General features: G+C 40.1%; 1 protein-coding gene across 7 annotated transcripts in view; it reads left to right on the top strand.

Annotated features, from left to right (window-relative positions):
• Positions 1 to 24,125, top strand: part of kcnab2a (potassium voltage-gated channel subfamily A regulatory beta subunit 2a) — a 315,221-nt gene that overhangs the window by 257,868 nt on the left and 33,228 nt on the right. For all 7 annotated transcript variants that reach the window (XM_063032962.1, XM_063032966.1, XM_063032967.1 and 4 more), the window contains 4 exons: positions 14,285 to 14,329; positions 16,221 to 16,265; positions 16,390 to 16,433; positions 18,164 to 18,250. In XM_063032962.1, the coding sequence (XP_062889032.1) occupies positions 14,285 to 14,329; positions 16,221 to 16,265; positions 16,390 to 16,433; positions 18,164 to 18,250 (221 nt within the window). The remainder of the gene's footprint in view (positions 1 to 14,284; positions 14,330 to 16,220; positions 16,266 to 16,389; positions 16,434 to 18,163; positions 18,251 to 24,125) is intronic.

The following is a 24,125-nucleotide window of genomic DNA, read 5'->3' as shown; positions in this document are numbered from 1 at the left end:
CCACTGCCTCCAAACTCATAGTTCCCTTACCCCACACTGTGTAATTCTACCACCTATCCAACATCCACAAACGTGACTGTCCTGGTAGGCTATAGTTCCTGCCTGCTGCCGCCCCACAGAATTTGTGTCCTCATACCACATGTCCTCCATTCTATCGCTCTTGGTTGAGTCCCTTCCCTCCTACATCACAACACTTCTCTTGCTGTCAATCTCCTCACTAACTTTCAATTTCCTGGCCCTGACTGCCTCATTTTTACCATGGATGTCCAGTACCTATACACTTCTATCCTCCATCAAGAAGGTCTTAAAGCACTCCACTTCTTTCTCATTGAAAGAACAACCAATTCCTCTCCACCGCTACCTTCCTCTGTCTGGTATAAGTGATCTTTACCCTGAACAATTTCTATGTAGGCTCCTCCTGCTTTTTCCAGATTTGAAAGGTAGCCATGGCCACCCCCATAGGTCCCAGTTTTGCCTGACTTTTTGTTGGCTATGTAGAGCAGTCTGTGTTCCAAGCCTTCCCCAGTAATGCTCCCCAACTCTTCCTCTGCTACATTGATGACTGCATTGGTGCTGCTTCATGCACCCATGCTGAGCTCATCAATTTTATCACTTTGCCTCCAACTTCCACCTTGCCCTTAAATCCACTTGGTCCATTTCTGACACCTCCCTACATTTCTCAATTTCTGTCTTCATCTCTGGAGACAATTTGTCGACTGACATCGTTTATAAGCTTACTGATTCCCACAGCTATCTTGACAATACCTCTTCCCACCCTGTCTCCTTTAAAAATGCTGTTCCCTTTTCTCAGTTCCTTTGTCTCCACCTCATCTGTTTCCAGGATGAGGCCTTCCTTTCCAGGACATCAGAATGCCCTCCTTCAAAGAATTGGGGTTCTCTTCCTCTACCATTGCTGGCTGAACTCACCCACATCTCCTCCATTTCCAAGACATCTGTGCTCACCTCATCTCCCTTTGCCTTAACAGTGATATTTCCTTTTGTCCTTACCTACCATCTCATGAACTTCTGCATCCAACCTAACATATCTTTCTCCAAAGAGATCTTACCACCAAACACATCTGTACCTCTCCCTACTCTCTGCTTTCCACATGGAAAGCTCCCTCCACGATTCCATTGTCCATTTGTCCCTCCCCACTAATCTCCATCTCGGCACTTATCCCTGCAAGCAGCCAAATGCTACACCTGTCCAATCACCTCACCTCCATTTAGGGCCACAAACAGTCATTCCAGGTGAGGCAACACTTCACCTGCGAATTTGCTGAGGGCATCTATTGTATCCTGTGCTCCTGATGCAGCCTTCTCTATATTGGTGAGGTAATAGAGGGACTGCTTCGTAGAGCACCTCCTCTCCATCTGCCAAAACAGATTCTCATTCATGTCTGACATGTCAACCCATGGCTTCCTCTTGTGCCACAATGAGGCGACCCTCAGGCTGGAGGAGCAACCCCTTATATTATATTCCATCTGAGTAGCTTCCAAATTGATGGCATGATGATAGATTTTTCCTTCCGGTAAAAAAAAATTCCTTCCCCCTCCCCTCTTCTTCTATTCCCCACTCTAGTCTCTTACCTCTTCTCACCTACCTATCACCTCCCCCTGGGTCCCCTCCTCCTTCCCTTTCTCCTATGATCCACTCTCTCCTCTCCTATCAGATTCCTTCCTCTCCAGCCCTTTATTTTTTCCACCAAATGGCTTCACCTGTCACCCTCGAGTTATCCTCCTTCCCCTCTCTTTTATTCTGTAATCTCTCCCCCCCTCCTTTCTTTCCAGTCCTGAAGAAAGGTCTCAGCCTGAAACATCAACTGTTTGTACATTTCTATGGATGCTGCCTGACCTGCTGAAGTCCTCCAGCATTTTGTATGTGTTGCTCTAGGTTGCCAGCATCTGCAGAATTTCTTGTTTCTTAAATTTCTTAAATCAATGATGTCATGTAGATTACTTACATGAAAATAAAAGTATCACACAAAATGCTCAGCAGGCCAGGCACCATGTGTGGAAAAGAGCACGGTCGATGTTTCAGACTGAGACCCTTCAACAGGACTGGGAAAAAAAAAGAGAACTCAGAGCAAGAAGGTGGGGGACAGGAGGAAGGAGTTCAAGGTGGCAGGCGATAGTTGAAACTGGGAGAGCGGGAGGGGTGAAGTAAAGAGCTGGGAAGTTGATTGGTGAAAGAGAAAATGGCTGAAGAAAGGGGAATCTGATAGGACAGGGTAGAAGACCATGGAAGAAAGGGAAGGGAGAGGAGCATGAGAGGGAAGTGATGGGCAGGTAAGGAGATAAGGCTCCATCTGCTGGGAAAAGTGGGATCTCCCAGGGGCCACCTGTTTTAATTCTACTTCCCATTCCCATTCCAACATGTCAGGTTGGAGGAGCAGCACTTTGTATTCCTTCTGGGTAGCTTCCAACCTGATGGCACAAACATCGACTTCTTGAACTTCCGGTAATTGCGCTCCTCTTTTTCCACTCCCCCAATCCCATTTTTCCCTCTCTCAGCTGATCTCCTTATCCGCCCATCACCTTGCCTGCTTCTCCCACTTCCCTTTCTTCCATAGTCTTCTACCCTCTCCTATCAGATTCTGGCCTTCTCCAGTCCTTTATCTCTTTCATCAACTTCTCAGCTCTTTACTTCATTCCCCCCCCCCCCCACTGTCCTGGTTTCACCTATCACCTTGTACTTCTTCCTTCCATCTCTACACCTTCTTGCTCTGACCTCTCATCTTTTTTCCAGTCCTGCTGAAGGGTCTCAGCCCGAAACGTCGACTGTTTACTCTTTTCCACAGATGCTGCCTGGCTTGCTGTGTTCCTCCAGCATTTTGTTTGTGTTGCTTGGATTTCCAGCATTTGCTGATATTCTCGTGTTTGAAACAATAAAAGGTAGTGTTCTCTTAGTTAGTCTTAGAATCAAGATGGGAAGACAATAAAGTACTGGATGTTATGTAACTTGCGGGGAAACTTAAAGCTGTGGGCATCCCCATGTATTGCTATCCTTGTCCGAGGTAGTGGATGGGGAAGGTTTGCTCATTTTTTAAGAGGGCTTGCTGAGTAGATGAACTGGGCTGCAGCCAAGATGCATTAGTGATGGATAGGTACCAAACAAATCGATTGCTTTGTCATAGATTAAATTAAGTATTTGAAATATTTTCACCCAGCCAGCTTTGTTTGTATGCCTGAAGTTATGCTCAGTACAAAGTAAAAAGTAAAGTTATTATCTAAGTATATATATATATATATATATATATATATATATATATATATATATGTCAACACTTACAACCATGAGATTCGTTTCCTTGCAGGCATATACAGTAAATCCAAGATACACAATAGTATTAATGAAAAACCATACCAATAGGGTGGACAAACAACAAACTGTGCAAACACAAAAGAAAAAAAAACAATAAATATTGAGAATATGAGATGACGTGTCTTTGAAAATGAGTCCGTAGATTGTGGGAACAGTTCAGGGAAGGGATAAGTTAAGTATCTCTTTGGATCAAGAGCCTGATGGTTAAGTAGTAATAATTGTTCCTGAACTTGGTGGTGTGAACCTGGAGCTCCTGTACCACCTTCATGATGGCAGTAGCTAGAAGAGAGTTTTGGGGTCTTTGGTGATGGACGCTGCTTTCTTGTGATAGTGCTCCGTGTGGATGTGCTCAATGGTATTTTTATAACTGCTAAATTATTTAAAGAAATGAGGAGATAATATGTTTTTAATACTTGGGTAACCCCTGTAAATACAGAACCGCCTACTATATGCCTCCCTTTTTCCTAAAAGCCCAATGAGGTTAAGTGTCAGGAGCAAAATTTTAAAATGGCATGATTTATGGTGAAGTAAAATGAGCAGCATGCTGAGTATTTGTTCCAATATTTATCTTCTGATGCTCTTGTCTGTTTGGAAGGAACTGCTAGATATTCAATTAATGACAATCCTTCCCAGGTTTGTAGTAATATTTCAGTAAAGTTTTTAACAAACAAAACAAGATTTCTCTAACTTATGGTAATTTCGACCCCCACCCCCTTCTCTATTTCTCCATTCCCCATTCTGGCTTCCTCATTACCCCTTCTCTTCTCCTTACCTGCCTATTACCTCCCACTGGTATCCCTCCTCCTTACCTATCTTCCATGGTCTACTGTCCTCTCCTATTAGATTTCTTTTTCTCCAGCTCTTTACCTTTTCCACCTATCACACCCAACTTCTTATTTCATCACCTCTCCCTCACCCACTCACCTTCCCCCCTCACCTGGTTTCATCTTATCACCTGACAGCTTGTACTTCTTCCTCTGTCCTCCTTCCTCTCCAGTCCTGATGAAGGGTACCAGCCCAAAACATCGATTGTTTATTCCCCTTCATGTATACTGCCTGACCTCCTGAGTTCCTCAAACACTTTGTGTGTGTCCCATAAAATCATTACCTTGTGTTCTGTTTAAGTAACTGACATGGTTAATTAAGGTAGCTGCCTTATCATTGTATCTGGTTTCCAGTTTAATCTTTACTGAAGAGTAACTTGACTATATTTGGCAGAGGGAGATTGGAAAAAAAAAGTCTTATGCTTGATTGCTGTCAAACCTATAATGAGAAGAAGGTCAGGTAAATCTTGAAAGCTGCTATTGCTGAATCTTGATATTTAGGTTCAATAGGGGGCCATTTCAACTTGACTGAAATAAAATGTCATCTCAGCTGGCACAGAAAGGCAAAACTAGTTTATAATCGCAAAAGAAATGTTGACATAGCTATAAGCAACCCTATTTTGATGCGTATCTTGAATACAGGACTTCCTGCTGGTATTGCCAGTTTTATAGCATGAATTTTCCAGGCTATAATGCATTCAAAATATTGTATTAACAAGTGCAAATAGTGATTAAAGAGCCTTGAGGTAGAGTTAGGATTTATTTTAGAAATTACCAAACATCCTCATCTAATTATTTTACAAACTGGATTTAACGTGATGGAACAGTAAAGAGTTTGCAAATATCTTTGACATTCACACTTTAAAAAAAATTGTCCTAGACATTCTAAATAGTAAGTATTAATTTGCATGAACTGACTGACCATTGTTGTGTTTCGTTATACCTTAAAGTAAAGGTGTTTAAGATTCTGCTCCATTGGAGAATGCAGGAGTAGGTCACCTCTCAAGTCTGCTTTGCAATTCAGTATGATTGTGGCTGATCTATGCTGGCCTCAACTCCTCTCCTTGCCAGTTCCCCATAACCCTCAATTCCTCAAAACTTCAAATATTTATCTATCTCTGCGTTAAATATATCTAATGATCTGGATTTCACTGCCCTCTGGGAAAGGAAATTTCTACACAACCTAGGTTTTGAATGATCAGCCCTTTATTTTGTAACAATATCCTCTTGTTCATGACTTTTCCACTGATGAAAACATCCCTTTGTCTACCCCTGACAAGCCCCTTTCAGATCTTGTATGTGTGTTCCAGACCACTTTAATGATATCCAAGAAAACTGCACTAAATTGATGGATCCTTTTAAGTAATACAGAGGCAGGAATTGTGCATACATTTTAGTCCTTGTATCTCATTTAGCCCATTCTATTATTGTCAATTTCAAAAAGGAACTGGCACAGGGATATATTTCACTTGTATGCTCTGTATCCTTTGGGCACACATCTTCCATGTGTGCAGAATGGTTCAACAGTTGGTTTTATAGTGGATTTCAACCACATAGAACACAGAAAAGCACACTCAGTTTTGAACTAAGGAATAGAAGGTGCCCTATCAGGTGGCACTTACTTTCCAATTATCTGATAACACCCAGTTAGAGAGCCCCTAAGCACGCTGTGCTCAATAATTAGTAACAGCTTTGATCCAAACTTGGACTTATGAACTTAGGACTGAAAAATTGAATTTCAGAGTTGAGTAACAGTGATATAAATGTTGCCTTTGAAATTGTGACAACAAGAACACTGGTAAAACTGAAAATCATTGGATATCAAGATGAATATACTAAAGTGGTTGATGTCACACTGCACACAAAAGGAAAATAGTTTTTAGTTATTGGGTCAGTCCCTCCTTCACTGCTGTAACATGTGCACCATTTACACAAAGCACTGCAGTTTCTCCCTGTGGCTGGTCCAACAGAACCAGTGAGTTTCTACCAGTAAGAGCAGTAGGTACCTGGATTGGAGAGCGTGCCTTATGAGAATAGGTTGAGTGAACTGGCCTTTTCTCCTTGGAGCGATGGAGGACGATAGGTGACCTGATAGACGCGTGTAAGATGATGAGAGGCATTGATCTTGTGGATAGTCAGAGGCTTTTTCCCAGGGCTGAAATGACTAACATGAGGGGGCATAGTTTTAAGGTGCTTGGAAGTAGGTACAGAGGGGATGTCAGGGGTAAGTTTTTCACACAGAGAGTAGTGACTGCATGGAATGTATTGCTGGCGACAGCAGTGGGGGTGGATGCATTAGGGTCTTTTAACAGACTCATAGATAGGTACATGGAGCTCAGAAAAATAAAGGGCTATACGGTAGGGAAATTTTAGGCAGTTTCTAGAGTAGGTCACATGGTCGGCGCAACATTGTGGGCAGAGGGGCTTGTAATGTGTTGTAAGTTTCTACGTTCTATGTGTGTGGTAACTCAATAATGCAAATTTCCGACAAGGTTGCCCTGGCTTGGAAATGTAGCACGGTTCCTTCATTGCTGACTCTCACTGCCAGGGCTCTCTCCCAGACAGCTCAGTGATGGGGCTTCCGCAGAAGGGCAGCGGCAGCTCACAACTTCCATCTGGAGGACATTTCGGAATGTGCACGAAATCAAGGCCCTGCCACACGCTAAAAATAAATTTGAAAAATATATAATGCTAGATTTTCTGGGCCAATAATCATTGTTTATCATTCTACCTGCTTGTAACACATTCTTCTTTAAAATAGACTTTTGCTGCTTTGTGTGTGTTGTCCATTACATTGGTTTTTACGACACCCTAAATTACTTTCAGGTTTCCTGTGGAAGGTAATACTGTTTAAGCAAGAAATAATCCCTTCTGAACGATGGAAAATGTTCAACTCTCATTTGTCTTGTGAATGTAACTACAATACTTTAAGTCATGTACTTCATTTGGAATAAAGTGCATTGAGTTTTTTATGCTGTGCGTGCATAATGGACTAAGAGTATTTAGTAACTAGAGCAGCATTTGGGTATTGATTCTCTGGTTTCAGTGGACAAATACCTTAATGACTATTCATGTTGCTGTTGTTGTTATGTCATTGCTATTTACAATCTGCTTTTGAGTGCTTCTCTATCACCTGAAAGGAAGTTTGGTTGATGGATGTGAAGTTACACATTATTAGCAACATTAATATTTAACAAAGAAATGAGCAGCATTCTATAATGTAGCTGACTTGGTTAACATCAGACCATTAGCTGGGTGACTGTCAGGAGAAATGGAAATCTGAATAGGCAGTTAGCACAGAGCATCCCTGTGGCCATACTGTTGTGGGGGATGACCTCCCAGGGGAATGGCACAGAGATCGGGTTACTGGCACTGAACGTAGGTCCATGGTGCAGAAGGGAAAGAGGGAGAAGAGGGGAGCAGTAGTGATAAGGGATTCAATATTCAGGGAAACAGACAGGAGATTCTGTGGGCGTGAACGGGATACCTGAATGGTATGTTACCTCCCAGCTGCCAGGGTCACGGACATCTCGGATCGCGTCCACAACATTTTGGAGAAGGAGGGAGAGCAGCCAGATGTCTTAGTACATATTGGTACCAATGACATAGGAAGGAAAAGCAAAGAGGTCCTGAAAAGAGAATTTAGAGAGCTAGGTAGAAAGCTGAGAAGTACGACCTCCTGAGTCATAATGTCTGGATTGCTGCCTGTGCTATGCATCAGTGAGGGTAGAAACAGGATGATTTGGCAGATTAATGTGTGGCTGAGAAACTGGCGCAGAGGGCAGGGCTTCAGGATCTTGGATCGTTGGGATCTCTTCTGGAGGAGGTATGACTTAATTCAAAAGTGATGGGTTGCACCTGAATCCGAGGGGAACCAACATTCTCGCAGTCAGGTTTGTTAGAGCTGTTTGGGAGGGTTTAAACTAATTTGGCCGGGGGATGGGAACCAGAGTAAAGGGTCTCAGGAAAGGACAGATGGTAAAAAAGCAAAGATAGCATACAGTCAGACTGTTAGGAAGGGCAGGCAGATGATAGGACATAATTGCAGCCAGCAGGGTGAGTACAAGTGCATTAGGGATGCAGAGTCAAAAAGGGTAGCAAATGCAGCACTAAAAGTGTTATATCTCAATGCACGGAGTATAAGAAATAAGGTGGATGATCTTGTTGCACTATTACAGATAGTCGGGTATGATGTTTTGGCCATCACTGAATCATGACTGAAGGATGGTTGTAGTTGGGAGCTAAATGTCCAAAGTTACACGTTGTATCGAAGAGTTAGGAAGATAGACAGAGGGGGTAGCGTGGCTCTGCTGGTAAGGAATGGCTTCAAATCAGTAGAAAGATGTGACAGGATCGGAAGATGTTGATCCTTGTGGGTTGAATTAAGAAACTGCAAGGGTAAAAGGACCCTGATGGCAGTTATATACAGGCCTCCTAACAGTAGCTGGGATGTGAACCACGGATTAATACAGGAAATTGAAAAGGCGTGTCAAAAGGGCAATGTTATGATTGTGACAGGAGATTTAAACATGTAGGTTGATTGGGAAAATCCGGTTGGAAATGGATCTCAAGAGAGAGTGAGTCTATCGAATGCCTACAACCTTTTTAGAGCAGTTTGTCGTTGAGTCTACTAGGAGGTCAGCTATATTGGATTGGGTGCTATGTAATGAACGGGAAGTGATTAGGGAGCTTAAGGTGAAAGAGCCTTTAGGAGGTGGTGATCACAACATGATTGAGTTCAGCTTGAAATTTGATAAGGAGAAAGTAAAGTCTGACGTTAGCAGTATTTCAGTGGAGAAAAGGAAATTACAGTAGTATGAGAAAATAAGCTGGAAGGAGATGCTGGCAGGAATGACAGCAGAGCAGCAATGGCATGTGTTTCTTGGGAAAATGAGGAAGGTGCAGGATAGGTGTATTCCAAAATTGAAGAAATAGTCAAATTGCAAAATAGTAGAACCGCAGCTGACAGGGGAAGTCAAAGCTAATGTAAAAGCAAAAGAGAGGGTATACAACAAAGCAAAAATTAGTTTGAAGACAGAGGATTGGGAAAGTTTTTAAAACCTACAGAGAGCAACTTAAAAGAATCATTTGGAGGGAAAAGATGAACTATGAAAGCAAGCTAGCAAACAATATCAAAGTGGATAGTAAAAGCTTTTTCAAGAATGTAAAAAATGAAAGAGAAATGACAATGGATATAGGAGCACTGGAAAATGAGGCCAGAGAAATAATAACGGGGGACAAGGAGATGGTAGATGAACGAAATGAGTATTTTGCATCAGTCTTCACTGTGAAGACACTAGCAGTGTGCCAGATGTTGAAGGGTGTGGGGGAAGAGAAGTGAGTGCAGTTACCTTTACAAGGGAGAAGGTGCTCAAAAAGCTGAAAGACCTATGGGTACAAAAGTAACCTGGACCAGATGAACTGCACTCTAGGGTTCTGAAAGAGGTAGTAGTAGAGATTGTAGAGGCATTAGTAATGATCTTTCAAAAATCATTGGACTCTGACATCGTGCCAGAGGACTGGAAAATTGCAAATGTCACTCCACTCCTTAAGAAAGGAGGAAGACAGCCGAAAGTAAATTATAGACCAGTTAGTGTGACCTCAATGTTTGGGAAGATGCTGGAGTCAATTGTTAAGGATGAGGTTATGGAGTACTTGGTGACACAGGACAAGATAGGGCAATGTCAGAATGGTTTCCTTAAGGGAAAATCTTTCCTGACGAATCTGTTGGAATTCTTTGGATAGATAAAGGGGATGCAGTGGATGTTGAATATTTAGACTTTCAGAAGGCCTTTGACAAGGTGACACACATGAGGCTGCTTACTAAGTTAAGAGCCCATAGTGTTACAGGAATGATTAGAGCATTGACTGATTGGTAGGAAGCAGCAGGTGGGAGTTAAAGGATCCTTTTCTGGTTGGCTGCCAATGACTAGTGGTGTTCCGCAGGGGTCAGTGTTGGGACTGCTTCTTTTTATGCTGTATGATGGAATAGATGGCTTTGTTGCCAAGTTTGCAGATGATACAAAGATTGGTGGAGGGGCAGGTAGTGTTGAGGAAACAGGAAGGCTGCAGAAGGACTTAGATGGATTGGGAGAACGGGCAAGAAAGTGGCAAATGAAATACAATGTTGGAAAACGCATGGTTGGAAAATGCACTTTGGTAATAGAAATAAATGTGCAGACTATTTTCCAAACAGGGAGAAAATCCAAAACTCTGAGATGCAAAGGGACTTGGGAGTCCTTGTGCAGAACACCCTAAAGGTTAACTTGCAGGTAGAGTTAGTTGTGAAGGCAAATGCAGTGTTAGCATTCATTTCAAGAGGTCTTGAATACAAGAGCAGGGGTGTGATGCTGAGGCTCTATAAGGCACTGGTGAGGCTGAGTATTATGGACAGTTTTGGGCTCCTCATCTAAGAAAAGATGTGTCGGCATTAGAGAGGGTTTAGAGGAGGTTTACAGGATGATTCTGGGAATGAAAGGGTTATCATATGAGGTACATTTGATAGCTCTGGGTCTGTACTCGCTGAAGTTTAGAGGGATGAGGAGTGATCGCATTGAAACCTTTTGAATGTTGAAAGGCTTAGACAGAGTAGATGTGAAAAGGGATGTTTCCCATGGTGGGGGGGGGGGTGTCGAGGACAAGAGGGCACAACCTCAGACTAGTGGAGCATCCATTTGAAACAGAGCTTGATCAGACATGGCAGCAATGGTTACAGGGAGAAGATCAGGGAGTGTGGCTGAGGAGGAGAAAAAGGATCAGACGTGATTAATGGCGGAGCGGACTAGATGGGCCAAATGGCCTAATTCTGCTCCTATGTCTTATGGTCTTATAAGCAGTGGACGCTTGCTGAATATACCTCATTATATCCTCTAGTTTTTGATAAAACTTTTTAAATACTGAAATTTCCATAAGTCGGTGTATTTATAGAACAGTGAATGTCATTTATATTGGGCTGCTTGCTAAGGAAAAATGTTGCTAACAGCTCAAAACTCAAAAGTACATGAATCAGCAAGCTAAAAAATTGCTTTACAAAATGCAATGCCAGCAAGGTATAGTGCATTTGTTACTAAATTGATATATCTGAGGCTGCTAATAGATAGCTGCTGTGGAAAATCTGAGATTAACATTTAGGTATATCTGGGGAATTCTTCAGAAGAAACTGAGGCACATTGTGAGGAGTCAAGAGGAACTTTTTTGCTTCTAGTTATGCTGGTGCCAACTCTGCGTGTGCTGAAAAGGTAAATTCATCTTCAGTTGCTCATTCTAAGTGCATGCAATTGCATTTATCTACACATTTGATTCCATATTTCCAGCAGTTGCCACGTTTACATGCTCTTAACTCTCGAGAATTTTTACTCTAGGTGTCTGAAATTTCCATTCTCCAGCTTTAACCAGCCTTTGCATAAAAGGGTTTTTAAAAAATCACATTAATTATTTTTACATACACAGCAAAATGATGAAATAGATTTCATGAATAATTTTAATGTATGTGATTTTATTTCTAAGCTTGTTTTGGAGTGGTTAACCTTGGTTTGCTAGGAGAACACTACATCTCCAAATACCTGATTGATGTAGTGTCCTTCAAAGCCAAATTTGCTCTTTAAGCACACTATTTATATATGTAAAAAAAAATAGTTACTGCCCCAGTTCACTTCCTGAACTGTGCTCATCTGGGCTCAAAAGTAGATTGCTGAAAATGAATCCCCTTCATCACCTTTCAGCTATGCAATGTGGATGTCAGGTGAGGGTCAGACTCATTTGCAAAGCAGTTATAGACAAATAACTCACGTCATCAGTTTTCAAGTTAATGCATGTACATTTACTGTTTGCTCAAAAATTTCACTGGTACTCTTGAATCCATATGACAATAAAAGCCTATGCCTACAATTCCAATGTATGCATCACAGTATACCATAAAGGTGCAAGTTCTGGTCTCCAGTGTCAATTTTGGTTATTGGTCTACCACATAAAACTTCAAGGGCCAAAGTTACAGACAGAGGGTATTGGAATCCTTGATTTTTAGGGGGTATTATTAGGATGACTTTGGAATCTGGAGCAGCGATGTAGTAGATTATTTGTGAGAGGTAGTGGCAGAACAGGTACCTGCTAACAGATTGCTTGAGGGGATAAGCGGAATAAGGGAGATGGAAGACAGTAGATTGCTTGGGATTAAGAGGGGATGGAGCAATATGCTGCATGTTAGGAGACATGCCACATTAGTAGAATTAGATGATTCCACATATGGTCCTGGCATCTACGCCAGGACCACCAGACTAAAATCAGGTACTTTCCCGAAGCAGTAAGCTTTTTTATATTTTTATCTTTATCATGTTTTTTATAATTGTGTTCTCTATCATATTGTGTTTCTTTTTGTGCTGCATCATTTCTGGAGTAACAATTATTTCATACTCCTTTATGGTGTGTACTGAAGTTGATATTAAACAATCTTAATTTACAGACCCTCAGTACAAAGGTGTTATGCACGGTCATGTGTTCAAGGCATGTGGAAAATGTTGTCAGAATGGCAGCCTGGAATAGGGTGGGTTGTTGTGATGTGAAAGAAAGCTCCAATAAATGGGTAATATTTTCCTTATCAGTCTTTTATCAATGTAGTAACAATTTTTGAACTACAAACGTATGCTGTGGATAAAGGGAAACAAGTGGAGATTAACTGTACATTTCTAAAAACATTTGGTAAAATGCCACGACTAAGACTGTTGCTGAAGATGAGAGATCATGGAGTAAGAGGTAATGTATTGGTGAGGACAGAAGATTGGGTGGCTAATTTGAAACAAAGAATAAGCATAAATGGGTCTTTTTGTGGCTGGCAAGATGTAATGTGATGTGCCATAGGGCTCAGTTTGGAGGCTTCAGTGTTCATCTGATTGACTTGGAAGATGGGACTCAAGTTGCTATGGTTGCTAAATTAGCAGATAGATAGAAAGGAAAGTAAGTTGTGAAGCAGATATAAAGAGGTTGCAAAGAGTGATATATAACTTGAATGAGTGAGAAAAGACCTGGCAAAAGGAATATTATGTGGGGGGGGGGGAGGAAAGTAGTCTATTTGGCAAGAAAAGTGAAAAAAGGCACATCCTAAATAATGAGAGGATGTTGAGGGATCAGAGTGTTCTGCATGATTCACAAAAGACGAGTGAGTAATTAGAAAAGCTAAAAAAAAGTATTGTCAATTACAAGGGGAATTGACTTTAAAAGCAAAGAAGTTATATTTCAGTTACATGGGATGTGGGTGAGATCACACCAGAGTCTGGGTACAGTATTAGTCTCATTATTTACAGAAGCATGCCGACATTGGATGCAGTTCAGAGAAGGTTTAGTAGATTGATTCCAGGAATGGGTAGTTTGTCTTCTGGTATTAGCTAGAATTTGGAAAAGTGTGAGGAGACTTGATTGAAAACTGAAAGATCATGATGGGTCTTGACAACATGGATGTGCAGAGAATATTTCAGTTGTTGGAGAACTAGAACTTTTGATCCATTTGGGATAAAGATGTGGCACAGTTCTCTTTGAGGGTCATGAGTCTTAAGAGATAGACAAATGCTTGATCAGCAAATGGGTGAAAGGTTGCGAGGGCTTGGCAGTAATGTGATTATGATCAGATCAACCATGGTCTTATTGACTGTCAGGGTGAGTTTGTAGGGCCTGTGTAGCGTACTCCTGCACTTAAGTGATTTGTATCTGGTATGTCTCTCATCTTGTTCCTGTGATATGATGACCATGTTATTCAAGCATACACAGTACCAGGACACAGAAGTCTACATTTTCCTGCGGTGCTCAACAAAGGTATTATCCTATGCCTCTCCAGTGTTGAAATTGCATTGGTTTACAAGCGGGTCAGGTGACAAATGCCGGGCTTAATTTTCAAGTGGTGCAAAATGACCTGGGATGATTGTCACTCTGTTTCACTGAGAATAAAATCTATTTTGTGTTTAAATTAATTCATCTTAAGTACTTTAGATTCAAAACCACTTGGAAATAAGGAGAATAAAAGAGAAGAGAAAAGAGATTAAAGCAGTGATAACCAAGACAGAAGTAAACTTTTTAAAAAAAAGTAATAACCTCATTATCCAAGCAAGTTGTAAAAGATATTTAACCTTACTTTCTTCTTTCTCCACAGGGCAGAAATCGTATTGGGGAACATTATCAAGAAGAAAGGATGGAGGTAATCTTACAGCTATGAGAACACATTGGAAATTATCCACACTCACAACATGCTGGAAGAACTCAGCAGGTCGGGCAGCATCCGTGGAAAAGATCGGTCGACGTTTCGGGCTGGAACCTGACGACAGGTTCCAGCCCGAAACGTCGACCGATCTTTTCCACGGATGCTGCCCGACCTGCTGAGTTCCTCCAGCGTGTTGTGAATGTTGCTTTGACCCCAGCATCTGCAGATTATTTTGTGTTTGGAAATTATCCACAAATAGTTCCATGGCATTACTGTACAACTTAACATTTAGGACTTGCATTGCTCGTGTCACATGTTCTCTAAGAGTAATGTTTGTAGCAGAAATGACATTTTTTTGCCAAACTGACATTGGAAAATTGGATAAAGGAAGCCAAGTTAAGTATTTTCAACAGTACTATTTGTTTAATGTAGTTTGAGAAGAAATTATCCATGCCATAACAAAATTAAGTAACATTTCAAAAAAATAGAAAAAGGCTGTCACTGAATTGATTCTTTTGTATGGCTAATTCTGGTATAATGCATGTTTCCATAGCATAAATTGGTTATAATGGATGAAAGAACATTATTTGCATTACACCAACCACATTAGTTAGTTACAGTGCAGTCACGATTGAGAAAATCTGCTCAAATCTGCAGCCTACTCCGCTACTATAGAGTGACTTTCTCAAGTGCATGCTTTCTTAGGAACATAACTTGTGTGTTATAGCACGACTACCTGTATTGAATGCGTGCTCCATGTGAATGTTTTAAACCATTTTAAGTCCTCTTGTAGAATGCGCATCAACAATGTTCTGATTTAGTAACAGACTATGAAAAAAAACCAGAAATGAAAGCATGCCCTCCATTGATGCCCTCTTATTACTTAGATTTATTGCATCAAATCATATGCATAATGTCACCACATAACACAAACTCTGTTTTTAATCTTGGACAGCTGCTCCTTTTCAAGTATTCCCTGTATATTTTCAGTCAGGAACATTGGCGATGAGCAAACTTCTTGAACTGCTCGGAAGAACTCATAGATTTGAGGGATGAAGTTGTGATGACCTTGGAAAGATGTTAGACACTGCAGCCACAGTGGGAAGAACAAATGTTTAACGAATGGAATGCTAATCAATTTGGCTACTTTGTCCTGGGTGGTGCAAAGTTTCTTAAATTAACTATATGCGAGCACAGGATCTTTCATTTTCTGAGGAGTTGTGAACGGAATTGATTATTGTACAATCATCAACAAATGCTGCCTTTTCTGAACCTATGGAGAAAGAAAAATCAATGATGAAGCTTTTGGTGACTGAGCAAGGACAGTGGCTTGGGGAAGACTGAATAAAATGTTTTACTGCTGGAATGATTGGCATCCAACAATCTTCCTTTATGTGACGTGCAACTGCAGTTGTTAGAGGGTATTCTGTTGAATTCATTACCAGAGCTCCAGGACTCATCGAATGCTGCCATGATGTCAGGGTCAGCCACTCTCCTCTCATATGTGGAATTCGGTTTTTTAGTTCAGGGCTGTAATGAGGTTAGGAGCTGAAGAGTTGGGATGAAAACCCAAACTGGATTTAGGCTATTACTAAGTCCCATTTAATTGCAGAATTGATGGCACCTTCTATCATTCTGCTGCTGATTGTAATGCATGCCCAGAGGGTCATAAATATAGAACAACCTGCAACTAATCTTCACTGTTGAGACCTTTGCAGTAATCTTTTGTGCTGTGGCACAAGAAAATGTCAAATAATATCTTAGATTGTCTGACTTAAACCCAAATGTCCTTTGCTGTATTGTATGAACACCCCAGTAGTTTAAGTTTACAACACTGTACATGTCAAATAGACTAAACCATTTACCAACATTTTCTCTCTCATTACAGACGTTCAAGTCTTGTCATCACAACCAAAATCTTCTGGGGTGGAAAGTATGTAACCAGATATTTGAGTATGCTTTAATGATTCAAACTGCTGTCTTTGAATAAATGTAAACAATATCTAACCAATGTTTATTTGCTAAGTAAACTTTAACTAATACTGTTTTTTTTGTAGGGCGGAGACTGAGAGAGGACTCTCCAGAAAGCACATTATAGAAGGTAGCGTGTCATGCTGGTATAAAAAAATTGTGACTTAATAATTGCTTCAGAGCCTTCTTGTAAAGCAGCTATTTAAGGAAAACATGTTAAAAGTGTTCATGATAACATCAGCAATTTTACTAACATCAAGAGAAGCATATAGAAACTGAAAACTGCTTTAAGCAGATATCCCATGTTTCAAACGAGGGAAAAGTGAAAAAGACTAAGGAGATGGTCATCAACATTAAAGCACATACTTAATTGCTCTTAAGAAAGTGGTTCTGAACTCTCCTTAATTTCACTGTATCTGAATTCTGGAACTTTCTACCCAATTGCATTATGGGAAAGTTTTCAATAGAACTGTGGCAAGAAGGAATGAAGAAAGACGATTGTTTTTCCGAGCCTTGATGGGGTGCAAATAGGAGGGCAGCCTGCTGGTGGCGGTGTTTCCTTGCATCTGCTTTCCTTGTTATCCTCAGTGGTGGTGTTACAGGTTTGGGAGTTGCAGTCAGAATAGCCCATGTAAAAAGTGTATTTTGTCGATGGTGTACAATACAACCACTAACAAAAGCAGTGAATAGGGTAGTTGATTCCAATTAAATAGGCTGGGTTATTTCAGGTAGATGAGCTGCCAATGTTGGATTTGTATTCACCTGGCCATCTGGAGACCACGCCAGACTCCTCATGGCATTTGGTCTTTAGATTATGTAAAAATCAGACAGTGAATCATTGTCAACAAGGTGCTAAGACTCTAACTTGATCTTGTAGTTACAACCCTTATGCAGTTGATCAAATTAAGTTTCTGATCAATGAAGATTCCAAGGGGGGACATTTAGTTGTGGTAATGCTGATGGGTGGCTAGACTCTAATGTGTAAGTTTAACACGTATCTGCATTAAACTCAAATGTAGTTGGTGTAGACTCAATGGTGAGATACTATTATATATATCTTAAAGAGATGACTGATTTGTCTGTCGTGCTGTGCTAAGTAAATGATGCTGCCAGTTCTTCAGTTGACAAAATATGAAGCTTTTGGTACGGACCTCATTAGATAATCCAGAGCAACACACACAAAATGCTGGAGGAACTCAGCAGGTCAGTTAACAACTATGGGGAGGAATAAACAAGTTGACGTTTCTGGCCGACCCATTATCAGGACTGAAGGAAGTTCTTAGTCTGAAACATTGACTGCTTATTCCTCTTCATAGATGCTGCTTGATCTGCTGAGTTCCTCCAGCATTTTGCATGTGTTTCTCTGGATCTCCAGCAGCTGCAGAATCTCTTGTGTTTATTATATAACTATTTATTGATTGATTGATTAAGACACAGCACAGAATAAGTTCTTCTGGCCCTTCAAGCCACGCCGCCCAGCCATCTCCCAACTTAATCCTAGACTAATCGCAGGACAGTTTACAATGAGCAATTAACCTCCTAACCGGCCTTTGGACTGTGGTAGGAAACCCACGCGATCACAGGGAAAACGTACAAACTCCTTACAGGCAGTAGCGGGAATTGAACTCTGGGTCACCTATACTGTAAAGAATTGTGCTCACAACTATGCTACTGTGCCACCCATTTCTACATGCCTATCTTAAATTTCCTTACAGAAATTAATTCTAACATAGATGATTTGTTCCTATTGTACAGCACTGTCACTTTATTCTGCCAGTTACACACATTCTGAGCAGGATAAGTGTATAGCTTTGTTAATTGCGTCTGGTTTGAATGGATATTTGTATTCTGCATTGGCAGGACTGAAAGCCTCTCTTGAGCGGTTACAGTTGGAATACGTGGATGTGGTATTTGCAAACAGGCCAGACCCAAACACGCCCATGGAAGGTGAGTTTTATTATATAAGTAAAGATGTTAACACAAACATTTACTCTGTAGATTTTGAAAATGCACTCACCTAACTTGCTGCCTCAATGAGAAACTTTCAGTAAAGGTTCAAGAAATATAGATTGGCATCTTTGAAATTGAATTGGGGTTGGGATTGGTGTAGCATGAGAGGGGCGAGCGCAATACCAGACTTCTGGCAACTAATAAATCCCTATTCTACCACCAATTTATTTTTCTTTCATACTATCCAAGTATATGTGTTAATCGATGTATCTGGCAATGTAATGAGTAGGACTTGTTTCTGCCTACACGTTTCAGGTGCTAGAAGCAAAGCGAACATGAGATTGTTTTTAAATGCAGCAGAGAGAGCTTGGGAAAAGCCTGAGAGTGAAATGTTTGGACACTCCTGATGCAATTCTTAATATGCATATCCTTAGATAACGCTTGTTCAGATTTATTAGAGGTGTTTACTTTTGAAATTTTCTAATGTCCCGCAACTTTAGGGGTGAGGCGATGGAAAATATACAGGTTATAATTTCCATAAAGAGAAGCTTAGAATAATGCAGTGGTAGAGAGTAGGATGGTGTATTGGGAGGGGTAGCAGTTTGACAGTGGCACGGCCAACAGTTATTTCCATTTCTAATTGTCCTTGAAGAGGTAGTCAGCATTCATTCACATAGAGGTACTTCCACTGTGCTATTGGGTAGAGCATTCTACAAATTAGACTCCACAACATTTAAAGAAAGCTGATGTGCAACTTGGAAAGGAATCTGCAGAGTGCTGGAGCTTGTTCCCCTTGGTTATTGCATACTTGGGGGGATCCTGGTGCAGTAGCTTGGGGGAATAAGAGCTGGGCACTTTGTAGGCCTTGCCCGTTGTAGCCACGTTGTGCCATTTCTCCTCCTGCTAAACGCAACTGCTGTCTAGGAAAAGTTCCTGCTAAATCCTCACTGCATCTCGCTCTGCTTAACTTTTTTGAGGTGTGATTTTTTGGAACCAGATCCAATGCCTTTGAACCTGTTTTGCATTTACTAACGTGTTACCCAAAAGAAGGAAGCATTGTTGATCTCAGCTAGGTTAGCAGTGGATAAGGGATGGTCCAGACAACCAGCATTCCCATTCCTAGGGACAGAAACTGAAAATACAATCTGATTGGTTATCATACTTTACATAGATGAAAAGCCTATTATCAACTAGGTTGTTCAATTTTTGTACATGGTTACAGAGAGATAACTGTGGGATTTACCCCAGGACGAAGTCCACATCATTACAAAAGAAGGAAATTAGGGTGACCAGGATAAAACGCCTGTGAGTCTTCAGACCAGTTCTGCAGCTCCACATAAGGACTGATTTAAATAGAGTTTTGAAACATGGCTTCTATTTTGCAGTGTGTTCATTCCCTCCTCCTCTTCCACAATTTCTTCTCCCTCATCTCATATATAAAGATGGGCAGGATGTCCACCCTGAAAGTAGTATCTAGACTTCAGAGGATCACACTGGTGGAATGAAGTGATTTTCCATCCTTCATTAACTATTAACTCTGATTACCCTGTTCCAGATTCCAGTAGTTCTATTGAAAGTTACTCCATTTCTGCTGAAATATGTTTGGTAGACATCTTGCAGATGGTTTTTGTTCATTTGTTTCTTCATAAAATCAAGTATATATGTAAGGGAATTGTGCTGTATTGGATGGCTTAGGTAATACTGTTAACAAACTGCTATCACACTTTCAAATTGTCAGCTTTGTTTGGAGAGTTATTGTAGTGAAAGTCCTTCACAGATCAGTACAGAAATGTTCTTATTTCAGCCAGTCTGATACTGGTAGAATTGACTGCTGGTAGTACTATTGTGGCATCACCATTAGAGTATAAGTGATTTATAAAACAATGTCCCTTTTGTCATCCTACGTGAACTGTGAATGTGTCTGCTGGTTGAATGGACTAGGCTAACTTTCAATGGATGCCTGTCAAAAATTCTAGCTTTAAGGCTGTAATCTTAACTCCCATCACATGTAAAACGTGAAGTGGAACTACAGCTGTATCATTTGAATGTAGGCAGGCAAATTCATGGATCTGAAATGCAGCTGGGTGAGGATTTTGATTGCAGCTCACTAAGACACCTGATTTTCCATTAGAATGCAAGCAGCTCATTTGCAAGATGCCTTACATTGTAAAGATGTACATTTTGCAATGAAAATTGGCTGGTGTGTGTTTCATGTCACGTTGTTTTTGTACCTTCATACATTTCCCCTGGTGAAAGTATTATAAGGATTCACAGACTAATTACAAATTTGAGGAGAACTTCATGTGATCATAATCCTCTCTAAACCAGCTAATGAAGATTAGATTAGGTTTAGTTTTGTGAGGAGATCCCATGATTCTGTGGAGGCTGTCATTGGGTATATTTAAACAAAAGTTGATCGGTTCTCGATTATTAAGGGTGTCAAAGGTTATAGGGAGAAGGCAGGAGAATGGGGTTGAGAGGGATAATTAATCAGCCATGATGAAATGGCAGAGCAGAATCTGATGGGCCGAATAGCCAGATTCTGCTTCTACGTCAAATGGTCGGGAACTTGTCCAAGTATTTTACAGTATGTCAATCAGGTCTTTGGAGCTAAAGCTCTGATTGCATTGTCTGGAGCGAGGTTAAAGTCCTGTCCCTTCTAATTCAGAGCTGAAATTGCTTAGCTGGCAAAGAACCATTCTATCCTTCAAAGTGAGTGTGCTACATCAGCTGTTCAGTGTTATCATTCTTTTCTTTTACTAAAAAGCTTCTTGTCAAATAATTAGAATTGATTGCCTCGTTTCAGTAGTTGAGCAACTCCGAATGTCATGTCTCCAGATGTAGTCAATATTTGAAGAGACAAATAATTGAAAAATAATGTTGTTATATCATTTTGGCTGGTTGACTTTTTCCAGAAATATTTTTTCATAATTCAAGTTCCCATGATATACAATACAACCTTCACAAACCCAAATGCATTTTTTTTGGGGAATCTTAACAGCTTTGAATATCACATGTGTGACGAGTAACAAGTAGTTTTTATTTGAGGTTTTAGATTTTCCCCATTTTTAGTAATTTATTAATTCTGTTTTTCTTTACTTCTTACCATTGTATTTTCTCTAAACTTTCTTCAAAACCATCGGACCTTATACTTTGAGATTCATACAAGGGAGACATGTGTTGCCCCCTTCTTGGAAAAAATAGCATTGAGTATACAATATATACAGCTCCTAGCCTATGCTAGGTTAGCTGATGTTAAATTATTAACTCATAACAATTACTGTCAAATTAAACTATAGAAGAGACAATCAAATACATTCACTCTCACTCTCATTCCAGGAGAATTAAATCAGGAGCAGGCACTTAGTCTGAATTCTTCAACTAATTGATCTAGGCCTAATCTGTGTGGGTAACTTGCTCACTTGATAAATGTTTTGAACCATTAGGGAACTAACAGAAATATTTTCTCAACTGTTTTTGTCTATGCATTACCCCATTTGACGCTACAAACTTGATTCTTGTCTCCAGGAATGTGATTTTTTTCACTTTGGCTCTCCTATGCAAATTTGGGAAGTATGGTACTTTGTGTGGACATTGGAAGGAAAGATTCATAAAAATTATCTATAGATGTAGAATTAAGGTGTCTCTTGAAAGGGAAAAAATAGGGAGGTTGTGAGTCAAGCAGAGAAGTTTAGACAGCAGGTGTCAGATTGCTGAAGGTTGTCTGCATTGGTGAAGAGAAAGGCACATCAGCAGGAGGTCATAAATTAGGGTTTCGGGTTATTTTGGTGATACATAATTATTTCTGAGACAATTAATCTAAATTTGTAGCTGATGTTTTACTTGCTGCCACTCCTGCTATGTTAATCATCTATTTCATGGTACATTTGTTCTTCCAGTTAATTTTGTCAAGTACATTGATTGGTACTACATTTAAAATTTAATCTATGTAGGTAAACAAAAGGGATACTGTCTTTTAAACAGCATTTTTGTACCTCAACTGATAAAATGCTCTATTTTTATTTTGAACTCATACTAATCAAACTTCTACAAGTTGAATGTATTTTATAGCATGTGTTTCTAATAAAGGCGAGCATTTCACAAGGCTACTGTTTTCTGAGCCGGGAAGTCATGTTTATATGTATGTATATGTAGAATTTAATTTTGCCTTTCCCATGCCCTAAATTCTGCAATGTAATGTGCCTTCAGCTATAAACTCTGGTTTCTTTTAAATCTTTTTTTTATTACCAGGGGATCCATTTAGTTCTTCAAAGTCAAGAACATTCATCATTGAAGGTACACAGTACCCAAGAAATGAGTATTAATACTTAGCTGTTCCAAGGCATTTTATGGGACAGATTGTTCGTTCATTCTGCTCCTACTTCCTCCCTTTCACCCAGAGAAGTAACCTCCCCATAAAATGCAACTTATCTGACTTTTTAAAAACATCTTGCAAGTAAATAAAAATGATTCTGTCCTACCCTTTTTGCTTCTTACCTTTGAACATGTTTCTTATTTTTAAAGCGCCTCTATCACATTCCTAATCCATGCATGTTATAAAAATGCCAATCCATTAGGGTTTAGCACCTTGAGTTTCCATTGACTACGAGCTTTCAGGTTTGCCAGCATTTCATTTTGAATTCCTCTCATTCTGTGAGCAGGTGTGTCGCTTATGGTAATGTTATGTAGATAGAATTAACGTATTCTTAGAAATTTGTGTGCTTCACTTTGCAAGTCTTACTTCTAATTTTGATGAAATTAAATTGAAAATCTCACAGCACCTTCAGTAAGTGTTTGCTTTGGCTGATTTTTGTTTTAATTAGTATTTGCGAGATGTTAGAATTCATTTTACTTTTTCTTAACATTGTGATCCTTCCCCCCCCCCCCCCCATTAACTTGCTTCTCAATTTTTTTTGGTTATACTTATTGGGAACGTGTAACATGTAGGCTGTGACAGTTTTTAGTCTGCAACAATATATTGATAAAAATGAATCCCCGTTAGAGGCATCAGGTAGCCTTGCCATTTCCCTTTGCTAAATGGCACAGGTCCGCTGATTAGAATGGGGATCAAGGAAGCTGTTGCAGTTGTATCTAAACTCGGGTAAGTATGAAACTACCAAACTGAAACCTGTTCTTTTGGTCACTTTGATTAAGCAGCAGGAGGTTTAGTTTATCTAAGTCAATCATACCTCATGCTAACATCACCTTGTAAACTAGTTGCCACTTAAAGGTTATGCATTTTCTTTAGCAACTATTAAATGGTGCTGGTGCATTGATTCTAAAGATAATTAAACATTTATGCTTGAAGTGAACATATGATTCACTTTTCACCTTCCCACTTCTTCATTTCAGGATATCTAACAGTGATCTTTTTGCTTTTGGGTTACGTCAAATAAAGTTCAAAGTATAATTTATAATCAGAGTACATACATATCAGCACACACAACCCTGAGATTCTTTTTCTGCAGGCATACTCAGCCAATCTATAGAACAGTAACTGTAAACAGGATCAATGAAAGAGCAAGTAGAGCATAGAAGACAACAAACTGCAAATGCAAATATAAGTAAATAGCAATAAATAACGAGAGCATGAAATAACAAGGTTAAAAGTCCTTAAAGTGAGATCATTGATTGTGGAAACATCTCAATAGAAGAGTGTAGTTATCCTCTTTTGTTAAAGATCCTGATGGTTGAGGAGTAGTAACTGGTTTTGAACTTGATGGTGCGAATTCTGAGGCACTTGTACCTTCTACCTGATGACAATAATGAGGAAAGTGCATAATCTGGGTGCTGAGCATCTTTGATGATGGATGCTACTTTCCTATGACAGCATTTCATGTAGCTCAATGGTTGGGAGGGCTTTACCTGTGAT

This window comes from Mobula hypostoma, chromosome 25, assembly GCF_963921235.1.
Source record: "Mobula hypostoma chromosome 25, sMobHyp1.1, whole genome shotgun sequence".
Taxonomy (NCBI): Eukaryota; Metazoa; Chordata; class Chondrichthyes; order Myliobatiformes; family Myliobatidae; genus Mobula; species Mobula hypostoma.
The sequence above is the reverse complement of the archived record's forward strand: the minus strand, read 5'-3'. Positions and strand labels throughout refer to the sequence as shown.